This window comes from Schistocerca americana, chromosome X (genome assembly GCF_021461395.2).
Source record: "Schistocerca americana isolate TAMUIC-IGC-003095 chromosome X, iqSchAmer2.1, whole genome shotgun sequence".
NCBI lineage: Eukaryota > Metazoa > Arthropoda > Insecta > Orthoptera > Acrididae > Schistocerca > Schistocerca americana.
Genome location: NC_060130.1, coordinates 700,846,889 through 700,873,742, shown reverse-complemented (window position 1 = coordinate 700,873,742; position 26,854 = coordinate 700,846,889). Strand labels below are relative to the sequence as shown.

Genomic DNA, 26,854 nt, shown 5'->3' with positions numbered 1-26,854 from the left:
AAGCTTCTCAAGAAAAAGCCAATGACCCTGCCACAGTCAGGGTTCCAATCTGATCGCCAAAGTAACATGCTGTCGGCCTTGGCTAACACTTACATGGGTTACCATCTGAGGCTGCCGAGTGCTGTTGACAAGCAGGGTGCACTCAGCCCTTGTGAGGCCAATAACAGACTTACTTGGCTGAGAAGTAATGACACCTGTCACAAAAACTGACAACGGCCCGGAGAGCGGTGTGCTGACCACATGCCCCTCCATATTTGCACCCGGTGACGCCTAAGGGGTGAGGATGACATGGCAGCCAGTTGGTACTTTTGGGCCTTCAAGGCCTGTTCAGATGGTTTGTTTGTATTTTTGTTTTATTCTTCAGAAAAAGCACACCGCTGCACAATGGGTGAAAAACAAAGCAAAAGTTCACTGACAGAAAAGCGATAACTACAACACACTTAGTTACCAGAAAGTGCAATGTTATGAATAAGTACCGTAAAAACTCCACAAAATTTTTGCCATATGTTATGAATGCCAGTGACACTGAAGTCAGTGTCCAGACACTTGTAGACAAGACAAAAACCAAAACAGAAAATAGCAAAAGCACAAGGAAGAATTTGAATTTTGTCCTCAAACATTTCATCACAAAGGAAGATCGAGGAATGCTATCGTTAATCAATAACTGTACTGCTGCTATGACGAGTGACAATCAGTGCCACCGGTTTTGAAGAACACCTTATATTGGTAATATATAATGAGGCCTTGGGGGATGACTGAGTGTCATGTTATATGCGGAATATGCAAGAGAATTAGCTCTGCTCTCAACAACAATTTACTGTAACTCCTTTAACATGTTGCCAGCCATGTGGCTGCCGGCAGCCATAGCAGAACCGCACACCTTACACCATGTGGCTGCTGGTGCATACAGCAATGCCTCAAGTGTAACGCTAGGGGCCTAGTGAGATTTGGTTTGTGGGGCGCTAAACTGCGCAGTCATCAGCACCCATAAAAAGTCCCAATTTTTTACACAGTCCAATAGGCCACTGTCACAAATGATGATGATGGTGATGAAATGATGAGGACAACACAAACACCCAGTCCCCGGGCAGGGGCCTGGTGGTGAAACATTCCTCACTAAGCATGCAGCAGTCAACATGTAAAGTAAAGATATGTTCACTCTGACTGGAAAAGAGCATACATCATAGCCATTCATAAAAAAGGAAATACAACTGATCTATAGAACTACTGTTGTATGTCACATGTACACACCTGATCACTCAAATTTTAACATGAAGGAGGATAGCAAATAACGAAATTTTACTTATTTTTAAGTACACAGCGTAGTAGGAAGGAAACATGATTAAATTTGTAGGTGGAACAAAAGGTGAAAAATTTAGCACACAAAGATGTCACCTTGGGCAGTAACGATGTCTCAAACCCAGTTTGGCAGTGTCAAACTCAGCTCAGAGACAAATACAGGAACACTATTCTATGCTGTTTCAACTCTATACCGATGTTCATCGATCATAGTGGTTGATATATGGTGACCCACTGGTCTCACTGCAACCTATGAGCAAATGTTTTTGATGGGTGAAAGATCTTAACAATGTTCCAGATAGGTCACGATAGCACAGGCAACATGCGTCCCTGTATTACCTTGTTGAAAGGCGTCATGCAGATTTCAAATACAGAGTGCAGCCACCAGCCTCAATTCAGAACTGTACAGACTGCTGTCCAAATTATTAGCTATGCGAACCACAGGTGATTGTATTCTGTACCCAGTGCCACCCTATACAACCACACCAGATTTTGAGCCCTTAGGATGACGACAAACAGTCTGGTAATGCTCGTTCCCATCAGACCCTCCATATACAGTTACATTTATTGTGTGCTGCATACAGAATCAGGACTCTCTTCAAAAGTAACACTGTGTCACACCTGTGTCCTGTGTTGTCATGTGCACACCACTGCCAGTGTGCCTCTCTCGGTGCTTGTCATAGGAAGCCACAACAATGGTCCCCATGCTGACAGTCTGTGGTTTTGCAGATGAGGATATCTGTCTTGCTGCTGACTTAAGGTGATAGTCCAATGAAGGTCTGCACAGATTTGCTGCTCAGTGTCTCTAATATGCCCAACGACCACGTCACATCACACTTGTCAGTTCTAAGTGCACAGTGAGCACAAAATGATGACTAGAACAATAGAGTCTCCCACTAAGCGTGATGAGCGTGCTCTCATTCAATTTCTTTATGCCGAGTGATGCCACCTGCTTTCACGTGGCCCACATAACGTAACTGTATTGCACGATAGCAAAGCTCCAAAATGCTGCTGAAACTTTGAAGCTGGGTGTACAGACATTCATGATACAAGCAATCAAAGAAGGAAATGAGTGTCAGCCACTGATTTTGTTCAGCAAGTGGATCAGGCGATACTAGAAAATCATCTACAACGGGCACTTCAGAACAAACTAAAAGGAATTTTTCCTCTGAGTCTTTCACAGAGGCATCCTTCAATAAAATCTTATCTGTTTACAAGCTGCGGCAATTTGGCTAAAACACTAGAGCTTCCAACAGTTGTCTTTTAAATCGTCATCAGGAGTTCCAAATCACAGACTGCTGGGGCTGCCACATTATTCTCACATATAAATGCAATATCCGCGTCTGGAATCTTTCTGGAATGTTCCAGATGCTGTTATTGCATTTAAATAAGCAGAAAACCGAAAGCTCATGTGTTTAATTCGATGTGACGCAGCTTGCAAACTGAGATTTTATTGATGAGTAATGCTGTCATCATGCATTGTACTTCTTCATGACAATGCTATGTAGCTGCAACAAAGACTCCCCTGCATTGACATGGCTGTATGATTCTGCACAGCGAACTGAAGAATATACTTTGTCCTCCAGTGTACTAGTCACATGGTGCACTTGATATCCTGCATGGTGTTCAGTGGCCTCCCTGGGCCCATCGATTCCAAATGCATATGACAGTTGGGCAATCTTGACTGTGAGCAACAATACTGCAGAACACTAAACCAATCTCCATCGACCACAATACTGCAACAGTCACATTCTGACACATTCTGGTAGATCTCTCTCTCCTTGCAAAAGGCATATCAGTATCTTCTCAAAAACATCCAACATTCAAATGTGATTTCTGAGGAGTAAAACTGCTGCCTAATCTTTCTATATACAGAGAATGTAGATAGCATTAGCCCAACCTAGTTTGTGTGGTTGTGCTGAAATGCTAATCATTTGTATGTTCACGCATGTAGTACACCTCATGCCAATTTGATATTTGAGACTGACAACACCTTCATGGTGCTTCAGTTTTAATGGACAGCAGTGTACCTGTAGCAAAATACTAGAATTTAGTCTAAATTCCAACATTATGACCTACCTGGAGCAAAATAACCTTATCAACGGATACCAGCAGAGCTCTAAAAACATCAGCTGTGCAAAAGTAAACTCAAGCTCTTCATACATGATATCCTCAGTCCCATGGATACAGAAAACCAACTGAGGCAGTGTGTCTAGACTTTCGAGAAGCTTTTGATTTAACACGTCAACATCTACAGAAAGTACATCCCTACGCGATGTCTAACCAGATTTCTGACTAGATCGAACATTTCCAGGCAGGCACACTGCAGAACATTATCTTGGACAGTGAATCAAAGAGAAACTGAAGTAATATCTGTTGTGCATCACAACCAGTGTTGTTCATCATATACATTAATGACCTTTTCATGGCATACAAATATCTGGAAGTAATAACTAGTAGCGATATGAACTGATCACAAAGTCTGAGCTGCAGGTAAAGTAAGAGGCAGGTGCACACACGAGAGAGAGAGAGAGAGAGAGAGAGAGAGAGAGGGGAGGTGGGGGATGCACTGAGTACATCACGCCATAGCAGGATTTGGAAAAAAAACTAAATAATTATAATGAGGAAAATTTTAAATTACAAATTCTTATGTCTTGGGTCCATGAAAATTATAATACCTAATGTCTAAAACATATTATACTCTTGTGTTGTGACTTATATGCATATATGCAGAAATAATCTGTTTCAACACAATACTTGACATTAAAAATAGCTTGTGAATGAAGCTTCAGTTCTCTCTCTCTCTCTCTCTCTCTCTCTCTCTCTCTCTCTCTCTCTCTCTCTCTCTCTCTCTCTCTCTCTCTCTGTGTGTGTGTGTGTGTGTGTGTGTGTGTGTGTGTGTGTGTGTGTGTGTGTGTGTGTGTGTGTGTGTGTGTGTGTGTGGCGGGGGGGGGGGGGGGGGGGGGGGGGGCAGGCGCGCGCGCGCGCTCTCTCTCTCTCTCTCTCTAATTATTACATCTCCAAAAGCTGGCAATTTCAGTCCTATCAGTGTGGTTTTCACATGCCTGACTGATGCTCAGCACTTTTGCTATTTGAGAAGTAGTGTTCTGTTGTCTCTATATGTTACCAGAGTTAATAACACTAATGAAGAAATAAAAACAACATCAGAAATATTTTTAAAGGAAAAAGGGATGTTGTCAATAAACAGGATGATTTAATTTGAGGAACTGACCAAATGATACACAATAGTACAGACTTAGTAATTATTTGGTTTTATAAGACCAAGCTGGCATAGTTAGCAAAAAAGGTACATATACGTAATACTATTACAAATATTTTATCAATTCAATGTTGGCACTAACTGACTAGTTTGACTAAGTCCTTTCTATCAAATTCTGGAGAAACTGCTGTACTCTACAGTTTGCAGTTTCCACAAAGAGGAATCTTCAGCCAGACAGAAATGGGTTTCAAGAATGTCCTTTTCACAAAACATGTTGTCAATGAATCATATAAATGGCAAACAACAGTACATCAGAAAGAAAATTTAATGGCAGTCTTTTGGAGAAACGAAACTTTTGAGTCATCAGTCTTCTGACTAGTTTGATGCAGTCCGCCATGAATTCCTCTCCTGTACCAATCTCTTCATCCCAGAGCAACACTTGCAACCTACGTCCTCAACTATAAGGTGTGTTTTTTTAAGAAAGTACCATTTTCAAATTTAAGAAAGACATGCTAAAAAATCTCAATAATTTTATTTTTACGTGAAAGCCTGTACCTTAATCTACGCACTGACGCCATTACAGTCTGATTCTTCCTTGTTTACATTGTGTACTGAGTGTTTAAAATGCCTCCGATAATCGTGAGTCCCGCAGACTGTGAAGTACGGGCTGTTATAAGATTTCATAGTGCTAAAGCCCTAAAAGCAATCGATATTCATTGTGAGATCTGTGCAGTTTATGGAGAAAACATTATGAGTGATGGAATGGTAAGAAAGTGGGTGAGAGCATTTAAAGATGACAGCACAAATGTGCATGATGAACAACTGAGTGGGCGTCCTTCAGTGGTTAATGAAAGTTTGGTGCAGGAAGTGGACAATAAGGTGAGAGAAAACAGACGCTTTACGATTTCCTCCTTGCGGGATGACTTTCCTAATGTTTCTCATAGTATTTGGTATGGCATTGTGACCGATCATTTGAATTACCGAAAATTGTGCGCACATTGGGTACCGAAAATGTTGACGGATGTGCACAAAACCAAACTTTAGACAGTGCATTGACTTTCCTTGAGCAGTACCACAACGATGGTGATGATTTCTTAAGCCAAATTGTTACGTGTGATGTAACATGGGTGGCCTACGTCACACCAGAATCAAAGCAACAGTCCATGGAAGTTGAGCAAGGGCATCGTTTTGCTGCAAGACAATGCCCGTCCGCATGTGGTGAATCAGACCAAAGATCTCATCACATCTTTTTCATGGGAAACTCTAGATCACCCTCCATACAGCCCCGATCTTGTGCCCAGTGACTACACCTACACCTGGGCAGTCAGCGTCTTCAAGACAATGACGAAGTCAAAACAGTGGTGATGCAGTAGTTAACAGGTCAGGTGGCAGACTTCTATGAGAAGGGTATTCAAAAACTGGTACAACGTTATGACAAGTGCCGGAAATTATGTAGAAAAGTAGATTAAGGTACAGGCTTTCATGTAAAAATAAAATTAATGAGAAATCTTAGCACGTCTTTTTTAAATTTCAAAACAGTACTTACTTAAAAAAAACATGCCTCATATTTGCTGAGTGAATTCCACTGTCTGTCTTCCTCTACAGTTTTCGCCTTCTACAGCTCTGTCTAGTACCATGGAAGATATACTCTGATGTCTTTAACAGATGTCCAATCGTCCTGTCCCTTCTTCTTTGCAGTGTGTTCCACATATTCCTTTCCTCTCCGATTCTGTGCAGAAACTGCTCATTTCTCACCTTATCTGTCTATCTAATACTCAACATTCATTTACAGCACCACATCTCAAACGCTTCAATTCTCTTCTGTTCCGGTTTTCCCATAGTCAATGTTTCATTACCCCACAATGCTGTGCTCGAATCTTACATCCTTAGAAATTTCTTCCTCAAATTAAGGCTCATGTTTGATACTAGCAGACTTCTCTTAGCCAGGAATTCCCTTTTTCCAGTGCTAGTCCGCTTTTGATGTCCTCTATGCTCGATTCATCATTAGTGATTTTGCTGCCTAGGTAGCAGAATTCTGTAACTTCATTTACTTCATTATCAATCTTGATGTTATTTTTCTTGCTGTTCTCGTTTCTGCTACTTCTCATTACTTTCGTCTTTCTTCGATTTACTCTCAAACCATATTCTGTACTCATTAGACTGTTCATTCCACTCAGCAGATCATTCTTCTTCACTTCCACTCAGGACAGCAATGTCATCAGTGAATCATACCATTGATATTCTTTCACCTTTAATTTCAATCCTACTCCTGAACCTTTCTTTTATTTCCATCATTGTTTCTTCAACGTACAGACTGAACAGTAGGGGCAAAAGACTAAATCCCTGTCTTCCATCCTTTTTAATCCGAGCATTTCATTCTTGGTCATCCAATCTTATTATTCACTCTTGGCTCTTTTACATATTATGTATCACCCACCTCTCCCTATAGCTTACCCCTACTTTTCTCAGAATTTTGAACACCTTGCACCATTTTTCACTGTCTATCCCCTTTTCCAAGTCGACAAATCTTATAAACCTGTCTTGATTTTTTCCTTAGACTTGCTTCCCCGCAATGTCAGAATTGCCTCTCTGGTGCCTTTACCTTTCCTAAAGCCTAACTGATCATCATCTAACACACCCTCAACTCTCTTTTCCATTCTTCTGTATATTATTCTTGTAAGCCACTTGGATGCATGGGCTGTAAAGCTGACTGTGTGATGATTCTTACACTTGCTGGCTCTTGCAGTCTTCAGAATTGTGTGGATGATATTCTTCCGAAAGTCAGACGGTATGTCACCAGACTCATACATTCTACACGCCAATGTGAATAGTCTTTTTGTTGCCACTTCCAGAAATGATTTTCGAAATTCTGATGCACACTGTTATCTATGCTTTCTGCCCTATTTGATCTTAATGCCTCCAAAGCTCTCTTAAATTATGATTCTAATACTGGATCCCCTATCTCTTCTATACTGACTATGTATTCTTTTCACTTTTGTGCTCTCCCTCTTCATTTAACAGTAGTATTCCCATTGCACTCTTAATGTTACCACCCTCGCTTTTAATTTCACTAAAGGTTGTTTTACTTTCCTATATGCTGAGTCAGTCCTTCTGATAAACATTTCTTTCTCAATTTCTTCACATTTTTCATGCAGCTAGGCGTGTATAGCACAACCCATTGCCAGTTCAGTACCACCTGTGTTGCTGACCTGGCTTGTTCTGTTTATCTCCAGTCATTGTTTTTGCTAGTCCTGTTTTGTTCTTGTTTCATTTTTTATGTACCATGTTTAAGTGAACAATGTGCAGCTGTGAAATTGTTTTCTACTCAGTAAAAATGCTGTTGAAACTATTTTAATATTGAAAACAGCTTATCAAGATAAAACAAAACTATGTGAAAAACGCAAGTTTACAAGTGGTTTGTTCGATTTAAAAATGGTGACATGTCAACTGATGACAATCCCCGTTCTGGATTTGCTTTTCTGATGCCAAGGGCATCATTCATTCAGAGAGTGTTCCCCCCAGGTCAGACCAGCAATCAAATATTTTATTTGGAAGTTTTAAGAAGATTGCACAACAGCGTTCATCAGAAAAGATCCGATTTGTGGCAGACAGGAGAGCGGTTCTTCCACCACAACAACACCCTGCACACACACACCCATCTCTTTTACACAGTTTTTGGCTAACAATGGCATGGTTTCACTGCCCCACGCACTTTACTCACCTGACCTGGCTCTGGGAGACTTTTTTTTCTTATTTCCACAAATGGAAGGACACATATTTGAAAACACTGAAGAAGCCAAGAGAAAAATGAGGGAGGAGCTGTCAGTCATTTCTAAAGATGACAACAAAAAATGTTTCAAACACTGGAAGCACCGGTGTGACAAATATATTAGCTGTAATGGATAGTATTTTGAAGTGGATAAGGTTGTTTTGTTAACATTTTGAAAATATATAGTTTTTAAAAAATAACTTTTTGGTAACCCCTCATACATTACAAGTAGTGTGACATCACTGAATTTCTTACTGCAGGGAAAAGAAAAGATGTTGGGATCATTCGCAAATTTTTGTGTGTAGCTTACAGATAACCTGCAGTTGAAGTATGGTTAGTCACTGGGCACAGAGGATGGGACCATCAGAAGGTGGTTCAGCAGAACCCCACAATTTGCACTGAGCGAGGAGACTGTCCACAGCTGTAACACCAGACAGGATACAGTTTGCTGTTGTTCTCATTCACAAGGACCGATGCTCAACTCGGCAGTTGGCGCTGATGCTGTCAATCAACAAAGAGTGTGTGGATGCAATCATCCACGCTGTTGACTACTCAAAAGTGTGCACACAATGGGTTCCGCACTGTCTTACAGTGGAACATGAACATCTCAAGGGGGGCAGGAAGGAGGGGGGGGGGGGGGGGGGGGGAATTATTCTGAGTTGCTACAACATTTTGAAGCTGAGGTGGAAGCCTTCTTGTCCTGGACTGTGACATGATGAAACCTTGGTCCACCATTTTGACCAGAATGAGGAGTGGTGCTGACAGGGCATACATACCCTTTTGTCTCACTGAAGGAAGGCCAATGCATGGGAAGGAGATTACACAGAAAAATAGGATGTGTAGAACATGTGTGTACATCTCATTATGTTCAATAAATAATGATTAAAGTAAAACAATGTGGTCCATTATTTTTAGGTGACCCTAATACATAACCTCAATTATTATAGAGAACAATATATAAAATTAAACACAATACGCACCCTTCTCTACATAAGCACCCTTTTCTATGGTAAAATTATTTTCCACCAAATGGTCTTAGAAATTCTTTGGAAAGTTAGGATTATATATACTATCATGCAGGTATTGTGGCAGACTTCTTTGTAAATTGTTAGCCGAGTACTGAAGTCCTTTTTCAAGCATTGTCAGTCAGTGGAGGTATTCTTCATGTGTGTATCTGAAATTCACTCCTCACTCTTCATTATCTTCTGTGATGTGTATTATCACTTTATTTATGTACAAAGACGTAACAGTTAACACCTAGATTTTAGCATGTTTCAAAAACCCTTAAAATGATGTTAATTGCTTTTCTTGTAATGTACACAATTTTTCTTGTTTGAGTGTTAGTTACCTCACACTGTCATTCCACAGTGTACATATGGTATCTGTGTGCAGAAGCTGTTTGCCTGCATATTGCATTGGCTGCTTCATTATGAATAATACGGAGCTGAGTTTCCTACAGACAGAATTAATATTCTATTTCAGCCCATTATCCACAGTAATATCTAAGAATCTAAGTGACTCTACTTTTTCCAATCATTTCATCAACCTCTACAATTGAAGATTGTGGAAAGGTAACAGCAATTTTTCTTGCGTAGTTCTATCTGAATTGTGCTGGTGAGATCATGTAACATTTTCTCTGTATAGAAGCCTTTATGGGTGTCAAAACGAGCTGCTGTTAAAATATTGCCAGAAAGGTGCTACAATATCTAGTCATTAACTTCTCAGAGAAATAATAAAAATGAGAACATGGGAGGAAGGGGTTGGGTCTATAATTAGATGTCACCTGCTGATCTCTTTTATAAATGTGTGTTACTACTGGTTATTTCAGTCTTTCTGGAAACAGGTGTAGACTTGCCAACTATAAGGTAATTCAGTGGAGGTATTATGAACTAAGCACAAAATACTAATGAAACACCATCATAACCACATCCATTTACTGCTTTACAGTGACTTGATGATTTCTGCCATCTCTTCAAATAGTTGATTCATCAAATCTGATGTGTGCTGATGAAGCACCCAATGACTATATTCTTAATTCTAATGGACCAGCTTTCAATGGTACATTTTCCCCATTATGTTTCAGCTACCTTCAGAAGGAATTTGTTGAATAACATGACAATCATTTTAAATTTATCTTCATCCGTCCAACCACTAATCCCATCAAGAAATTAAACATTATTTATCTTATTGAGTCCACCTGTTTCAAACCCAACAATACTTCATATTGCTTTACTTAAAAAAAAAAATCTGATTTTTGTTTGTGTAGTGGAGGGTTTTCTACATTTGCGATACAGAGAAGAATTTTGTAGTATTGCTTGAAGTGTCTCGATTAGAGCTAAAGCATTAAATGAAGCTCTTCTTGGGCCATGATACTTTGATTTCAATTGTTGGCTTCTTGTAAAGGAAAACTACGTTCATAGTGCAATCTGAAGTTTTCCCAGCGTATTTCCAATTTGAACAGTTCTCGGGTATCCGACTGGGTAGCGTCGTAATTTCTCCACAATATTTCGGCAGATGTACATGCTGCCATCTTCAGGTGGTTCCTGAAGAATGCTCATCTTCCTGATGACCAACCTACATCTCTCAAACCAATTCCCAAGTAGGATAGATCACCAAATATTGTATCAGACACACTGCTGCATACATAGGTTCCTGATCCAAGAATTCAGGACTCTAATAAACTTCATAATCTTATTGCACACACAAAACATGACATAGTCATAATTAAGCCAAAATCCTGCAAAAAAACTTATTGTTTTTGTCGTATCACAATCCAGCACGACTTCAAGTGATAACTAATAAATTTTTCTGCCATATCCATCTAAAAAAAAAAAAAAAACGCTACTACATTTTCAGCTTCACAGAATGACTGTGGAAATTCTAATAACCAAATTCCACGCAACACAAACGTCTTCAAATATGAACATCTACAACAAGAAAACGCCACCAAATACTACAACACACCATCTACAAACATGACCCAACTCAAAAACACTGCGCCACAACGACATCTCACAAACACACATCACAACTCAAATTGGATGGGTGGAATCAGACACTTCCCTTGACCTGTGGTTGCCTGGCTGAGTAGCCATGGTCAATTTTTGAAAGTGGATGATAAGACTTCCCACTGGCAAGTCTCAATTACAACAGTGCACAGATGTCGCAGTGTAGCAGCCTATGTGCTACTTCAATGTCTCCTGAAATACCATACCATTCCTATCTATTTTCTCACCATGGTGGAAAGAAACAACTGTCCTGTATGAGTTTCTTCATTACCCACAAATTACAGAGCATGCAGTCTCACACACACAAAATAACTGTCATGTGCGACAAAATCGCACAAAAAGTTTTCTTGGAGTTGTGTGTTGCAGCAAAAAGGTAGACTGATAAATCAAGTACATTTTTACCAATCCAAGGTAAAGCTTGTCAACAAACATGATTGCTTGTAACCACAATTTTAATGGTTTTCCTCGACTTTTCAAACACCTGCAATGCACTAGAGATTGTTGGGAGATCTGGTGTCACGTTTAACAGAAATGGACAAGTGTAACTTCGGGCAGTGTTGAAACATGTCACGTCACTTCATAAAGTAGACAACAGTACAGACACAAACTGACCTGAAAGAAATTGAAGGATACTTTGCACAAGCACTGAAGACCATTTATAACTGAACTAATTATTTAAATATTAACTGCAGGTTTAGCATATTTGAGAGGAACAATTCTTCTTGAGAATCTCTCCTCAGAGTTCACAGATAGGTACAACATTGTAAGTGATGCATGGCGTGGTTTCTTGATTAATCAGGCCATGGCCACCTTCCTGCCCTAGTCTCACCCAATCGTATCCTAATTTGTACATGTTTATATACATATATATTAGTTCTGTAATGTATCTGACATGTCCTATACTGTTGTGCCAAATGGTCATTGGGTTAATAAATAAATAAAAATTAATATGTCATGATACATCAGTACAGAAACTACACCAGCATTGCACAAGAGGAAAATCAGCTGACCTTATAGAATCTTTTGTGAAACAGAGAGACCAGTGCACCAAGGTAATATATATAAAATGGATAGTGATATTGTCAATACTGGTTCTGAGTTCCTTGAACTCAGGGGCAAAGTATCTCAGTATTCATCACTGGAACCATACATTTTCACTCTTTACACAAATGACCTAAATATGGTAGGTAAAGGGTGGCAAAATTATGATGTGTGCTGATGACATTTCACTGTGACAGTTAATGAGCTTCAAAAACAACCCTGAGCACTTAGAATATAAACAGCGCCAATGTGTTTATAAATGGAATTAAAATGATGTACATGCACGTGCACACCAACAGAGTAGTCATTACTGACAGCATTAGACTTAGCCTTGGAAACTTAATCCTACATGAGAAACAGTTACTAATTCCTGGATGTGGCAATGGACAGTTTTAAGACTTGGGAAAAATCACACAGATTAGACCAGTTCAAAAATAAACTCAAACATATTTCTTATGAGCAAAACACCTAGTACTGTAAATGAAGACACTTTATTAAACACATACTTGCCCTGTCAATGGAGGAAGATATAGTGGATTGAATCCAATGTCAAGTGATATCTGTGGTTTCATTGTGTGCTGGAATACCTAATGTTCTGTTGATTACCACTGAAATTTCAACAACAAATGGTAATAATTGGTATAAGAAGCAACTTTTGGTGAAGCAATGCCTGGCTATGAAATGCAGTTACAGTGAGTGAGGTTTATATCTGTCCAAACATGCTGATTTACTGTGGTTTTCCCTGATCACTGAGGCAAATGTAAGGATGGTTTCTTCGAAGAAGCCAGTTCAGATTTTTATTTCAACATCCCTGTAGTGCATGCTACATCCTCTTACTTTTATGCTGCTACTTTTTTCTTAACTCTTACATGCAACTATACTTTTTGTAGCAAACGTCTCATATGTCTCATACTGTTGTTAAAATGGTCTGTGAACAAATAAATAAATAGCATAAAACAGAAACAGCTTCTCACCTCATATACATGTTCATAAAATAGAAGATGCAATAGCACTTCACTACAATGCAGGAATTACTTATGCAAAGTGAGTGCACACAATCCCTGCAATTACTCTATTATTACCGTTCCCATTATCTGCAATCGTTTAAACACTCCACAAATACTGAAAATGTAGTGTGCCCGCACAGCTGTGAGTAATTTCAAACTTCATTCCTCATTTTAATTTGAGATCGTACTAGTTGGGTGCTGCTAGAAATGCAATATGTATCATTGAATTTCTTAGGTTTCTAGGGCAATCTGAACAAAACCGATTATTTTTACTCACAGGTTCAAGTACTGTATCCTCTTCCCTCCAATCTTCAATGGACTCGCAACTGCTTGATATCTTTTGTGACTTTAAAGTTCCACCTGAGGAGTCCACCAACACTTTGGATTGTTCACTATCACTGCTGTCTTTGCTCACACTACGAGACTCTGATGTTAAAATGTCCACTTGCCGCTCACATTCTTGGCGTTCCTCAGCACTCACTTTTTCTTTCACTACTGCTGTATAATTTGCATTCCAATCACATTCACTAACAGGTTGCAAAGAGTTTTCTTCAGCCTTACATTGTCCTGAATTCTGCAAGTCTGGGATTGGTGCACAATTATTGTGGCTTCCTTCACTAACTGAAGATTTTTTCTCAACTACAGAGCATTTCCGATTTCCTGCAGATGAACTAATACCATTATCAACATTTGTCAAAATATCATTAGTCGATTGACCAGCAGCCTCAAGTTTGTCCCATGAAGAAGAAAGTACAGAATTTCCCTCACGTTTTTCTGAAAGCTTCTGCAGCTCTCGTTTTGTTTTAAAACTGGCAGAATATTTCAACTTACTTTTCATTTTACTGAACATGTCAGTATGCACACTGCACTGCTCAGGGTCTTTGAAACCTCCCACAATATCTCCAGGGTTGTGTGAATGATTTTCGAATTCTACACAGCTGCCACATAACTTTTCTCCCAAGGACCTAGAACTCTTTGTACTAGATAACAGAGCAACTGCCTGTTTTTCTGGGATCACTGCAATATCCTTGCTATCAGTCTTACAAAGGGCTACACGTTTCTCGGCATTTTTTGATTTACAACTATCTTCAAATTTTTTAGTGTCGCAAATTAGTTTATTTGAGAGTGCTTTTTCAGTAGTTGCCCGTAGCAATTCAGCTTGCAATTTTCCACCACTTGTAGCACTGCAAAAGCTCTGAATACTCCCTTTCTTGTTAGGAACTGATAATTGCTCTGAGCAAGAAGCAGCAGGTATGTTTGCTTTATGATCACAACCACTCCCCTTATCTGTGAGAGATAAGGGATCTGAACAGCTATCTAGCTCAGTCTGTAGATTAGGCAGCTCTGAAGTCATTCTTTGAAATGTTTCATTGCTGTATGTAGTGTTATCCACTGAGTGTAATGAAGCAGTGCTTGCCAGCTCTGAAACAAGTTCTTCTGCAGCCCAAAGCCTCCATTTTTCAGAACTGATTCTTTTATTCAGTGACGATAGTTCATTGTGGACTGCTTGTTGTTTGTAGCTCATTGGCTTATCAAATGTTTTTTTAGTGTGTGCCACAGAGACTGTTGCTTCCAACATATCCATATCATTAAGTACACCAGCATTGTCTGAAACAGTATGAGGACCAACACCTTTTTTCTTACTTGTACATACAAGTGACTTACTGCTGTCTTTCTTGTCCTTATCATATTTTATTTCCTCAACATATGAAGCAGGAACAAAAAACGGCCTTTCAGATGAATTTCTTATGACCTGCCACCAATCAGCATTGGTTTTTCTAATCAAAAATAACTTTTCCCCTTCATTAATTGATATTTTTCTACCACCCTTAGTTTCATAATTAAAGCTATATAAGACTCGTAGGTGCACATCCCTGAAATCCATGTTTTCACAAACGCTCTTTGTCCATTGCTCATAGTTACGCAAACTGAAGCGTACACCACCTGTAAAAAATTAAAACAAATTCATTAATGAAGATCCAGGTTAGTTATAGTTAACTTCAGTTGTGGTAACAAGCCAGATAAAAGGACACTGATTTTCTAATGTCACTTCAGCATTAATGGGGTAAGTACCACATTCACAAAAGTAATCTCAACATCACAGCCACTAAGTTTCCTTAAACTATTATGCAGCTCATAGATGTATTAATTATATAATATTTAAGCTCTTCGAAAATTAAGTCACTGCTTGTCACTTATTTGGCGAAATTAAACTATAACTTGGTTTGACAGGTCATATCTGTTTTGTAAAGTATGTTAGTGAAGATTGTCAGTTGTTACTTTTTTGTGCCCCACCCCCTTTCCCAAAACTAGCTCTCAAACACATCAGTATTATAATAGCAGTAAATAACAAAGCTTCTGCTTGGCAGGACACAATGCATGCTACACTACTCTCATCCTAGCACTGCAAAGGAATAAAATATGGACCATTGCCACTGTAGGTAGTCTAAATAATTTCAGATGTTCCCCCTACCTTTACTATACAAATAGGCATATTTCCATATGGGGTGACAAATGTGTCACCTAAATTGCTTTTCTGAGGTGTCTGTGAGGAATGGTAGTATTGCCTATCACTTATGTTGATATGTAGCACAGTTCAAAATAATACAGTTTCCTTGAAAAGTTACTTGCACCTGCTTTCTGGTGATCTTCGTCTATTTAAAGAATGAATATGTATTTCACTCAGTTTTGACGTCAACAGACAAAAATTGTCCAGTATATGATGTGTCATTCGCCTAGAATTGGCGGATCCTGGCACTTTACCTATTCATTGACGTATGTAACTCTGTAGTGTGTTGCCAATTGATGATGTGTGGATGAAATTTAGTTATCAAGCTCAGAAGTGGTTATAAGAAAGTACTTAGCCCCAGCAGAACTTTTCACTTTCTCTGGAAAAAGAATATGCAACATAACTGCGCTCAGATCTATCCAAAGAAACGAAGGAAAACTATAACGGCTGTCGTCTGTCTCCGCACCTCAACTCTAATTTTATGCAAGCTCCGATATACCTGGAAAGAAAGCAAAAACATCATTTGGCAACCCATACATTTTAATCTCCACTCGCCTTCCCCATAATCTCATGAAGTTAGTAATACTCTTGTCCATTGGTTAATTACTTGCTTTGCAAGTCAATATATGACAAAGTGTAAACACAAATACCGAGTTACGCTTAGATAAAAACAGCGAGTGTTGACACACCACAGTATGCGAGTCACCGGTACCATATCGTGGTTTCAGTCGCGTGTGAACAACATAAAATGAAAATACACTATGAAATACGTAAGTAAACACAAAGCCAATACACGGTTAATTAAAAGCCATTGATATCAAATCGAGGTGATAGTCATCGGTGGCGATACTTTCTAATGCATGTAACTGTTGCCATCTCAAAAACAACATAACTATCGTGAGAAGCTCGTATTTACTTCTGTGTTTCGATGCATGCACATGCTGTAAAAATAATCATACCTATTTTTTACAGTGTTACGATGGTGAAACCCATTTTCCACTTCTTTCGAGGCATTTTCACCCTTATTCAGTGTCTCCAAATGTCTGCATCACTACATTTTCAAACGTTTTATATGACATAACCTTTCAGTTCTTCGCACAGTACCGAACAATTCACTTAAAAATTACATAGTTTGTTACTTGTACATTAGCAACTTCGTTTAACAGCTTCACGCCACTTCCCTCAACCACCTGCCACTACACCTGCGAATACTGAGTAGTGAGTGAAATGCAACGACGTTAGTTCATGACGACCCTCGTTGCGTTAATGGCAGGTATTAGCGGTTTCTTCAAGAACTATAAACGCAACAACCTGATTGCTATCAAGTTATCCATGTGCAAACATCCCTCAAACAAACGCTGTCATTTACATATAAATAAAACAAGGAACCTAAGAAGCCCAGGTAGAACATGTACAAATCTAGTAGCATAATCATACGGAAGACCTGGGTAAGTTACGTATTTCGAGCGGAGTATATCTTATTTGCATGAAGTGATAATTCTGTTATCAGTAAATTTCGATTGTGTCGCTCAGTCATGGAGTGTGGTATCTAAAAGATATTTAGGGCACTGAATGGGAACCTAATGTTTTGAGCTTCAGCCACATTCAGGAAAAAAAAAATTATTAAAACACATTACAATGGGAAAAAGAAATCACATTCACAATGGGCTGACAGCAAATGGTGGAAAGGAGTAAATAAAGAATTAAAACACATTACAATGGGTAAAAGAATTCACATTCACAATAGGCTGTCAGCAAATGGCGGAAAGGAGTAAATCTATTTCGTTACCATTTAACAAAGTTAGGATGTGAAGAGCCCCACCGAGCTGTAATTGAAAGAATTATGTAACAAAACACAGTAAAAGTATTAAAAAACACATTCAGTTCCTTAGTCATTAATAAATGGTTCTTTCGATTTCATGATTTATTTTGACATTACAAAGGACATAATATTAGCGTTTACTTGATGAGGCTACTTCGTTGATTCTGACTATACTTTGAAACTGTTGACAAATAAGAGATATTGCGAGCTCTCGACAGCTGCTGCTTCTCTGTACACACTACTAGACGCATGCCATGCTCCACTGAGCTGTCTAGTGGGATAAATTCATGCATACAGATTGTTTTTTTTTTCTTTATTGTAATATTTATCACCTTACACAAGGCGGGCTGTCAGCAGCTGAGTACGCCGCTCTTCAGCCTTGAGATTTACAATAAGTAATAAATAGAGGGGACACAGAGAATACAATCAAAAATGGCGGGCAAAACAATGTGGACACCAAAAAACAAAAAACACGGAGCCGTTCACGCCTGACGAGAAAACAACACTGACACTAGTCGACACGGCGCACAAAACAGGGATGATGGCGACACGTGAACAGTGGCGGCGTTTCGGCGAACAAACACTAAACACAAACGAAGGCACACACACGAGACACTAATGGCGATGACCTCCGGCGCGCGAATGTTCACTATGCGTGTGCGAGTCCGGGGACCTGCCAAGAGAGGAGGAGGAGGAAGGGGAGTGGGAGAGCGAGAGGGGAGAGCAGAGATGCCACGGGCAGGGGAGATAGGGGGGGAGGGAGGAAGGGGGAGGGGAAGCCCGGGGGAAGAGGGGTGGAGGGAGGGGATGGGGGAAAAGGAAAGAGGAGGGAAGGGAATAGAAGGGAGGGAGGGTGCCTAAAGGAAAGGACACCGGAAGTGGGGGGTGGGGCAGGGTCAAAGTTGATACGAGGGGTAGGGGAGGAGGACATCATCAGGGAAGGGGAGCTGGCGGAAGCCACCTTGGGAGAGGGTAAGGAGGGTGGAGAGATGGAGTCCGGGTGGGACGTGGGAATACAGGCGCGGCAGCGGACGGGGGTGAGAGAGGATCGGGGAGATGAGCGGTTGAGGAGGATCGAGTTTATGGGAGGTGTACAGGATCCGTATCCTTTCAAGGAAAAGGAGGAGGTGGGGGAAGGGGATGAGATCATACAGGATCCGCGTAGGGGAGGGGAGACGGATGCGATAGGCGAGGCGGAGAGCATGGCGTTCAAGGATTTGGAGGGATTTATAAAAGGTGGGGGGGGGGGCGGAGATCCAAGCTGGATGGGCATAACAAAGGATAGGGCGGATGAGGGATTTATAGGTGTGAAGGATGGTGGAGGGGTCCAGACCCCACATACGGCCGGAGAGGAGCTTGAGGAGACTGAGTCGGGAGCGTGCCTTGGCTTGGATTGTCCGGAGGTGGGGAGTCCAGGAGAGGCGACGGTCGAGGGTGACGCCAAGGTACTTAAGGGTGGGAGTGAGGGCGATAGGACGGCCATAGATGGTGAAGTAGAAATCAAGGAGGCGGAAGGAAGGGGTGGTTTTTCCTACAATGATCGCCTGGGTTTTGGAGGGATTGACCTTGAGCAACCACTGGTTGCGCCAAGCGGTGAACCGGTCAAGATGGGATTGGAGAAGGTGTTGGGAGCGCTGAAGGGTGGGGGCAAGGGCAAGGAAGGCGGTGTCATCGGCGAACTGGAGAAGGTGGACGGGGGGTGACGGTGGCGGCATGTCCGCTGTGTACAAGAAGTACAGAAGGGGGGAGAGGACGGAGCCTTGGGGCACACCGGAAGAGGGGAAAAAGGCGTAGGAATCTGTGTTATGGATGGTGACATAGGAAGGACGGCGGGAGAGAAAGGAGCTGATCACACGGACGTAGTTAATGGGAAGGGCGAAGGTTTGGAGCTTGAAGAGGAGACCGGAATGCCATATGCAGTCATATGCACGTTCGAGGTCCAGGGAGAGGAAGATTGCGGAGCGACGGGAATTAAGCTGTTCAGAAAGGAGATGAGTGAGGTGAAGGAGAAGGTCGTCGGAAGAGAAGGACGGCCGAAAGCCACACTGGGTAACGGGAAGGAGGCGGTGCTGGCGGAGATGCTGGTGGATGCGTCGGGTGAGGATAGATTCCAGGACGTTGCTGAAGACCGAGGTAAGGCTGATGGGACGGTAGGAGGAGACAGTGGACGGCGGTTTGCCAGGCTTAAGGGACATGAGGATACGGGAGGTTTTCCACAGGTCGGGGTAGTAACCGGTGGACAGGACTACATTGTAGAGCCTGGCCAGGGTGGAGAGGAAAGAGACAGGAGCTTCACGAAGGTGACGGTAGGTGACACGATCCTGACCAGGAGCGGTGTTGCGTTTTGTGCGGAGTGTAGCAATGAGATCCTGAGTAGTGATAGGGGCATTGAGTTCCGTGTGTGCAATGTTGTCCAATACAGATTGGTTCGGAAAATACCCTTATATACGGAACCAAGGGCGGATTAAATGTGGGGCGGGGGCGGAGGGATGGATCGCCCCCCCCCCTACCCCAAATAGCCGGCCGCAGTGGTCTCGCGGTTCTAGGTACTCAGTCCGGAACCGCGTGACTGCTACGGTCGCAGGTTCGAATCCTGCCTCGGGCATGGATGTGTGTGATGTCCTTAGATTAGTTAGGTTTAATTAGTTCTAAGTTCTAGGGGACTGATGACCACAGATGTTAAGTCCCATAGTGCTCAGAGCCATTTGAACCCCCTACCCCACCGACAATTGAAACTAAATTAAAATCAAATTGTAATTTTTGTAATCTGCGCCAAAGTTAAGCAAGCGAATTTAGAGCTTTGGTCGGTGGATTTATTCATTTAATTCAGTATTCCCAAAGCCACCGTACTTTGTGTGCCCGAGAGAATGTACTACCTGTCCAGTGATTAGTGCTCCCCTCCTGCTCGAATTGGGGGTGCCAAATATTTACAAGACTTCCCGAACTGCCACAGCAGTACGATCTTCGCGTTTGCCTGAGGGCACTATCTGTTTTACTCTGCTTCTTGTCACTGAGCGAAGTGGTGCAGTGGTTAACACACTGGACTCGCATTCGGGAGGACGACGGTTCAAACCCACGTCTGGCTATCCTGTTTTAGGTTTTCCGTGACTTACTTAAATCACTTCAGGCCGTCGTTGGATAAGCAGCTGCAGCAGCAAGTCGTATACTCCTAGCTCACTCATTTGCTACATAGTTTAATTCTTAATTTCTTTGCGTGTTTTTGGTACTTGCATTGTCTAATTCATAAATTTCTGGCGTATTATAGTATTTGAGAGTTGTAGCATCGCGTTTTAGTACCTGAATAGAGTAAAATCGCGTAGTCTCCTTCCGCCGCCGAGCAGTGTGTCAGCAGTGCGCAAGTAGCAGCATTACTGCATTTACTAGGCAATCTTGTATTTTAATAACCGTTTAAATTTTGTGTCGATTTGTTTGCGCTCTCTGTAGATTAGTTCAGACGTTCTTTGCACAACAGTTTTTAGCATGGATAGGGACTGCAACTGCTGTGTTCGGATGCAGGCTGAGTTGGCATCCCTTCGCTCCCAGCTTCAGGCAGTGTTGACTTCGTTCACACAGCTTGAGGCTGTTACCAATGGGCATCACTGTGGGGTTCCGGATGGGGGTTTGTCGGGGACGGCCAGCTCGTCCCACGCATCCCCCGATCGGACTACGACTGTGGTTGCCCAGGATACTGCCCGCATTGAGGCTGATCCCTCACCTGTAGTAGAGTGGGAGGTCGTCTCAAGGTGTGGCAGGGGGCGAAAGACATTCCGGAGGGCTGAACGGAAGGCCTCTCCAGTTTGTCTGACGAACCGGTTTCAGGCTCTGTCTCAGGCTGATACTGATCTTGAGCCTGACATGGCTGCTTGTCCTGTTCCAGAGGTTGCCCCTCAGTCTGCAAGATCCAGGCGGTCGCAGAGGGTGGACTTACTGGTAGTTGGGAGCTCTAACGTCTGGCGCGTAATGGGGCCCCTTAGGGATATGGCAGCAAGAGAGGGGAAGAAAACCAATGTGCACTCCGTGTGCATACCGGGGGGAGTCATTCCAGATGTGGAAAGGGTCCTTCCGGATGCCATGAAGGGTACAGGGTGCACCCATCTGCAGGTGGTCGCTCATGTCGGCACCAATGATGTGTGTCGCTATGGATCGGAGGAAATCCTCTCTGGCTTCCGGCGGCTATCTGATTTGGTGAAGACTGCCAGTCTCGCTAGCGGGATGAAAGCAGAGCTCACCATCTGCAGCATCGTCGACAGGACTGACTGCGGACCTTTGGTACAGAGCCGAGTGGAGGGTCTGAATCAGAGGCTGAGACGGTTCTGCGACCGTGTGGGCTGCAGATTCCTCGACTTGCGCCATAGGATGGTGGGGTTTCGGGTTCCGCTGGATAGGTCAGGAGTCCACTACACACAACAAGCGGTTACACGGGTAGCAGGGGTTGTGTGGCGTGGGCTGGGCGGTTTTTTAGGTTAGATGGCCTTGGGCAAGTACAGAAAGGGCAACAGCCTCAACTGGTGCAGGGCAAAGTCAGGACATGCGGGGACCAAGCAGCAATCGGTATTGTAATTGTAAACTGTCGAAGCTGCGTTGGTAAAGTACCGGGACTTCAAGCGCTGATAGAAAGCACAGAAGCCGAAATCGTTATAGGTACAGAAAGCTGGTTGAAGCCAGACATAAATTCTGCCGAAATTTTTACAAAGGTACAGACGGTGTTTAGAAAGGATAGATTGCATGCAACCGGTGGTGGAGTGTTCGTCGCTGTTAGTAGTAGTTTATCCTGTAGTGAAATAGAAGTGGATAGTTCCTGTGAATTATTATGGGTGGAGGTTACACTCAACAACCGAGCTAGGTTAATAATTAGCTCCTTTTACCGACCTCCCGACTCAGCAGCATTATTGGCAGAACAACTGAGAGAAAATTTTGAATACATTTCACATAAATTTTCTCAGCGTGTTATAGTGTTAGGTGGAGATTTCAATTTTCCAGATATAGGCTGGGACACTCAGATGTTTAGGACGGGTGGTAGGGACAGAGCATCGAGTGACATTATACTGAGTGCACTATCCGAAAATTACCTCGAGCAATTAAACAGAGAACCGACTCATGGAGATAACATCTTGGACCTACTGATAACAAACAGACCCGAACTTTTCGACTCTGTATGTACAGAACAGGGAATCAGTGATAATAAGGCCATTGCAGCATCCCTGAATATGGAAGTTAGTAGGAATTTAAAAAAAGGGAGGAAGGTTTATCTGTTTAGCAAGAGTAATAGAAGGCAGATTTCAGACTACCTAACAGACCAAAACGAAAATTTCTGTTCCGACACTGACAATGTTGAGTGTTTATGGAAAAAGTTCAAGGCAATCGTAAAATGCGTTTTAGACAGGTACGTGCCGAGTAAAACTGTGAGGGACGGGAAAAACCCACCGTGGTACAACAACAAAGTTAGGAAACTACTGCGAAAGCAAAGAGAGCTTCACTCTAAGTTTAAACGCAGCCAAAACCTCTCAGACAAACAGAAGCTAAACGATGTCAAAGTTAGCGTAAGGAGGGCTATGCGTGAAGCGTTCAGTGAATTCGAAAGTAAAATTCTATGTACCGACTTGACAGAAAATCCTAGGAAGTTCTGGTCTTACGATAAATCGGTCTTACGTTAAATCAGTAAGTGGCTCGAAACAGCATATCCAGACACTCCGGGATGATGATGGCATTGAAACAGAGGATGACACGCCTAAAGCTGAAATACTAAACACCTGTTTCCAAAGCTGTTTCACAGAGGAAGACCGCACTGCAGTTCCTTCTCTAAATCCTCGCACAAACTAAAAAATGGCTGACATCGAAATAAGTGTCCAAGGAATAGAAAAGCAACTGGAATCACTCAACAGAGGAAAGTCCACTGGACCTGACGGGATACCAATTCGATTCTACACAGAGTACGCAAAAGAACTTGCCCCCCTTCTAACAGCCGTGTACCGCAAGTCTCTAGAGGAACGGAGGGTTCCAAATGATTGGAAAAGAGCACAGATAGTCCCAGTCTTCAAGAAGGGTCGTCGTGCAGATGCGCAAAACTATAGACCTATATCTCTGACGTCGATCTGTTGTAGAATTTTAGAACATGTTTTTTGCTCGAGTATCATGTCGTTTTTGGAAACCCAGAATCTACTATGTAGGAATCAACATGGATTCCGGAAACAGCGATCGTGTGAGACCTAACTCGCTTTATTTGTTCATGAGACCCAGAAAATATTAGATACAGGCTCCCAGGTAGATGCTATTTTTCTTGACTTCCGGAAGGCGTTCGATACAGTTCCGCACTGTCGCCTGATAAACAAAGTAAGAGCCTACGGAATATCAGACCAGCTGTGTGGCTGGATTGAAGAGTTTTTAGCAAACAGAACACAGCATGTTGTTATCAATGGAGAGACGTCTACAGACGTTAAAGTAACCTCTGGCGTGCCACAGGGGAGTGTTATGGGACCATTGTTTTTCACAATATATATAAATGACCTAGTAGATAGTGTCGGAAGTCCCATGCAGCTTTTCGCGGATGATGCTGTAGTATACAGAGAAGTTGCAGCACTAGAAAATTGTAGCGAAATGCAGGAAGATCTGCAGCGGATAGGCACTTGGTGCAGGGAGTGGCAACTGACCCATAACATAGACAAATGTAATGTATTGCGAATACATAGAAAGAAGGATCGTTTATTGTATGATTATATGATAGCGGAACAAACACTGGTAGCAGTTACTTCTATAAAATATCTGGGAGTATGCGTGCGGAACGATTTGAAGTGGAATGATCATATAAAATTAATTGTTGGTAAGGCGGGTACCAGGTTGAGATTCATTGGGAGAGTCCTTAGAAAATGTAGTCCATCAACAAAGGAGGTGGCTTACAAAACACTCGTTCGACCTATACTTGAGTATTGCTCATCAGTTTGGGATCCGTACCAGATCGGGTTGACGGAGGAGATAGAGAAGATCCAAAGAAGAGCGGCGCGTTTCGTCACAGGGTTATTTGGTAACCGTGATAGCGTTACAGAGATGTTTAACGAACTCAAGTGGCAGACTCTGCAAGAGAGGCGCTCTGCATCATGGTGTAGCTTGCTCGCCAGGTTTCGAGAGGGTGCGTTTCTGGATGAGGTATCGAATATATTGCTTCACCCTACTTATACCTCCCGAGGAGATCACGAATGTAAAATTAGAGAGATTAGAGCGCGCAAGGAGGCTTTCAGACAGTCGTTCTTCCCGCGAACCATACGCGACTGGAACAGGAAAGGGAGGTAATGACAGTGGCACGATAAGTGCCCTCCGCCACACACCGTTGGGTGGCTTGCGGAGTATAAATGTAGATGTAGGTGTAGATGTAGATGGTTCCTTTGGAAGGGCACAGCGACATCCTTCCCTAATCCAATGGAACAGATAACCTCGCTGTTTGGTTCCCTTCCCAAAATCAACCAACCAACCTATTGTTGTCATTGCTGCTATTGTTAGAATGTTTGCCCAGAATTCAAGAGAATATACAAACAGTTTGGGCTCCTTCACATGATGGTATTGAGAAGTGCTTCTCTGCAGCGCCCGAGCTATCACAGAGAGCGGCGAGGTACGCCTCCATTGAGAACATACGTTGACGTCTGGTGCCGACTTTTCATAAGTGGCAATCCGAAACTAGGCCTGTCAAATGCGCCACCGAGTGGCGTTATGTGGAGGCCGCTATTGGAAACAATTTTCCGCCAGCGGTAGCTGGGACGTCCGCCTTGACAGTGTGGATTTTATCAGTTTTGTGAGACATGAAACGATTTTAAAAAATAACATATTTCTTCTCTAAAGCCTGGTCCACACGCAACGATCTGTCTGCGCAGACATCGGTGCAGATGTCTGTACATGCAAAAGATCGCTGCAAATGTGGTGTGTTCACACGACACAAACCCCAATCTACTACTCGCCCGCCATCTGTCGGTGTAGAAAAGAAATATCAGTGGCAAGCAACTACGCTCCCCATAAACGTCAAACATTTAATTCAGTTATTTTGAAATATAGAAATGGAGGAAGTTCTGTTGTGGTCTGTGTTCGCAACTTGTGTTGCAATAAACATTCAGACCAACCGCTGGAAACAGAGAAAGTGGGCAAAATGGTCTAGACAGTGGCTGCTAAAGCGAGAACAGTTTTCTCACGTAAATTTACTGAGAGAGTTTCAGGACGAACCTAACGACTGGCGAAATTATTTGCGGTTGGATGTCGAAACTTATAGTTATCTCTTAAAGCTTGTAAGCCTTCATATTATGAGAAAAAATACTTGTATGAGAAGGGCAATTTCTCCTCATGAACGGCTGGCGGTAACATTGACACTCCAATTTCATCTTCAATTGTACTCCTGATTGGTCTTGGCGTTTCTTGATCACTAAGAAAGCCAAGCAGATCAAAATACCATAACGTTGGCTGGTATACTTGATCTACTCCTACACCAGATCTAGATTTCTGAACTTTGGATAACTCAATTAGAGCATTGTATGCTGCAGTCTTTTTGTCTCGGTCACTATATTCTTTACTTTTAATCTTCCACAAACATGGGTGGTTTCTACATATTTCAATGAATTCACTTACAAACTCTCGAGAACACTGACGAGTATCAGCCAATTTAATGCCCTGTGCACACAAACACTAAACTGAGCAAACAGCTGTTTGGCGCCAGATTTGCGGCGATCTCCTGTCCACACGCTCCAACTTGTCTGCGCAGATGTGGTTTGAACCCACAGATTTGAGAGGTTTCGCTCAAACCTCCAACTCCAACTTCCAGGTTTGCACACACCTCAGGTTGGTGCAAATCTTCTGTCCACACGCAACGATCTGTCTGCACAGATGTGATGTGCGCAGACATTTGCGCAGACAGATCGTAACGCGTGGACGGGCCTTAAGAAACAGAAGACAACATGTAAATTACTCTTTGCGTATGATGTTGACCAGTGCTTTTTATTCCTGTATTACTTAATTTCGGAATTCATGTTAGTAAAGTAACATTATTTGAGCTCAGCCTGCTGTATGGTCAAGTGAAGAAATGAACAGGTGATATATGAAGCATCATTCAAACACCCTGTATCACATTTCGACAAGTTAACAGGCCTGATGCCGCTCCATCAAGTATGGAAAGCTATTTCAGAGTGAATGTCTTCATTCCTATACTT

At 42.2% G+C, this 26,854-nt stretch overlaps 1 protein-coding gene across 1 annotated transcript in view; it reads right to left on the bottom strand.

Moving 5' to 3' along the window:
• Window positions 1–17,218, bottom strand: part of LOC124554991 (rho GTPase-activating protein 12-like) — a 229,159-nt gene extending 211,941 nt beyond the window's left edge. The window contains exons 1-2 of the mRNA XM_047128731.1: window positions 16,813–17,218; window positions 13,622–15,288 (exon numbers count right to left, since the gene is read on the bottom strand). Of these exons, the coding sequence (XP_046984687.1) occupies window positions 13,622–15,229 (1,608 nt within the window). The 5' untranslated portion in view covers window positions 15,230–15,288; window positions 16,813–17,218. The remainder of the gene's footprint in view (window positions 1–13,621; window positions 15,289–16,812) is intronic.
• Window positions 17,219–26,854: the final 9,636 nt, after the last annotated feature.